General features: G+C 38.0%; 1 protein-coding gene across 1 annotated transcript in view; it reads left to right on the plus strand.

Moving 5' to 3' along the window:
* Positions 1 to 1,842: 1,842 nt before the first annotated feature.
* Positions 1,843 to 2,606, plus strand: part of SARC_10833 (hypothetical protein) — a gene marked incomplete at its 3' end in the record, with an annotated part of 5,447 nt that continues 4,683 nt past the window's right edge. Inside the window, exon 1 of the mRNA XM_014295108.1 lies at positions 1,843 to 2,148. Within this exon, the coding sequence (XP_014150583.1) occupies positions 1,973 to 2,148 (176 nt within the window). The remainder of the gene's footprint in view (positions 2,149 to 2,606) is intronic.

The raw sequence follows: 2,606 nt of genomic DNA on the forward strand, positions 1-2,606 counted from the left end.
TTCAAGTACTGATAATATAAAGTACATGAACAGTCACTTAAGTACTGATGATATGAAGTACATGAATAGTCACTTAAGTACTGTTGATATGAAGTACATGAACAGTCACATAAGTACTGATAATATGAAGTACACGAACAGTCACTTGAGTACTGATGATATGAAGTACATGAACAGTCTCTTGTATATGAACAGCCATTTAAGTACTGATAATATACAGTACATGAACAGTCACTTAAGTACTGATATTATGAAGTACATGAACATTCACTCAAGTACTGTTGATATGTAGTCCATGAACAGTCACTTGTATATGAACAGTCAATTAAGTACTGATGATATACAGTACATGAACAGTCACTTAAGTACCGATAATATGAAGTACATGAACAGTCACTTAAATACTGTTGATATGAAGTATACGAACAGTCGATTAAGTACTGATGTTATATAGTACATGAACAGTCACTTAAGTATTGACAATATGAAGTACATGAACAGTCACTGAAGTACTGATGATATAACGTACATGAGTAGTCACTCAAGTAACAGTCATCTCAGAAGATGGGCTATATTCATGTATAAATCAACCAATATATAATATAAGAAATCAACCAACACATAATATAACATACACAGAATTACTAACTTGCTTGTAAGAATAAACCCAGTCATGAAGCACCCAGACGATTCTCTAATCATAATGTGCAGACAATTATTAGATTACAAATAAGGGCATAGGCGGTAGACCTAACAATCAATGGCACTCAATCACAGACGAGTGCAATCGAATCACATGCACAGCACAAACAAGCAGGTTCCAACAAAGTACAATCTACAAGAATATGTACACTGAGGTACCCGAAGTAGGTAGACCTAACAAGGGTGTGGAAATCAAAGGCACCGAATCACAGACGAGTGCAATCGAATCACAAGCAAAGCACAAAAAAGCAGGTTCCAACAAAGTACAATCTACAAGAATTTTTACACAGAGGTACCCGAATTAGGTAGACCTAACAAGAGTGTGAAGCCAACGTCAATCATAGACGAGTGCAATCGAATCACAAGCGAAGCACAGACAGACAGGTTTCAACAAAGTGCAATCTAGAAGCATCTGTACAGTGAACTCTCTGTTGACGTTTACTTTAGTACCGACTCCGCTAAGGAATGGCACATATGTCGTATACCTTGCACATATGTGTAGCATACCTATCTACTGTGACGGTCCCACTTGCCCTTAAGGTAATCGACGCAAAAGTTAGTGATGCACTCTAAAACCCATGGAGTATAACAACAAAACACACGCGTACGAAGGCACTCTTCATGATACTGAGACATACAGGTGTATGGGTGGTAGTAATAAGCAACGCTTGTACTGTTCACCTATGTCCAATGCTTCTAGGTGATCCGCACGGTATGTTTACCCACTTCGTACTGTAGTCTGTACACTGTTGAAGACTTGAAGGACCTTCCCTCTTTTTAAATAAATAAATAGATAAATGCCCACAAGTGGTATTTAGGACTCAGGTCTCAGTGGTAACAGGGCCTTAGAGTTTAGGGTTTAGGGCTTAGGGTTTAGGGTTTAGGGCTTAGGGTTTAGGGTTTAGGGCTTAGGGTTTAGGACTCACGCCACACCCGAGCCCACCAAATTGACTGGTGAGTGGTGACATCAATACACAATAATATTTTTTTTTGAAATTACATCATACCCTGCATGCATAGTCTGTCAGGGATTCACATGATGATTGATGACTACATAATTTATATCGTAAATACTTGCACTATGATTAGTATTAATAAAGAATATATCACATTACAGTATTATTTATAATATATATGTATGTACTTACTTGTTGCTATTATTAGTTTATATACATTCACTAAAGCACAAGGAATAGCATACACATAGTCATACACATACACATACACCAACACACACACACACATACACATACACATACACATACAAAAGATGACCACCGCATCAGATAACAAGACCGTCTGGATCCTCAACTACGGGGCTGGCAATGTGCGGTCACTGGTGAATGCAGTGGCCCATCTGGGCTACACACCCAAGTACATCACATCGCCTGAGCAGCTGAAAGATGTTAACTGCTTGATCTTCCCGGGAGTGGGTGCGTTTGGCAGGTATGTTGTAGTATGCTTGTCTGACGAGTTGGTGTGTGCGTGTGCATGTGCATTGCATGGCTTCCACACGCTCCAGTAGTGATGTGTAGTGTATACGTGAGGGTACTGATTTGACACGAGTGCATATCGAAAGGTAGATTAAGCCCGTATGTTGAACATATATGCTGGCTTCAAAGTCACTGAGCCACAGACGATAGTAGCTCTATAAATGAATGGGAGGGCTATATATGACAAATATGCGCTTTGATTGGAGATACCAGCTTATATTGTGTTGTCTCTGGATCTGTCAATTGGAGTAGTTGGCCAACTCTTACGGTGTACAAAGTATATATATATATACTAAGTATACAAACATACATACATACATACATACAATTATATATATATATATATATATATACTACGTATATATATATATATATATACTACACACACACACACATATATATATATATATA

Source organism: Sphaeroforma arctica, assembly GCF_001186125.1.
Source record: "Sphaeroforma arctica JP610 unplaced genomic scaffold supercont1.1408, whole genome shotgun sequence".
NCBI lineage: Eukaryota > Ichthyosporea > Ichthyophonida > Sphaeroforma > Sphaeroforma arctica.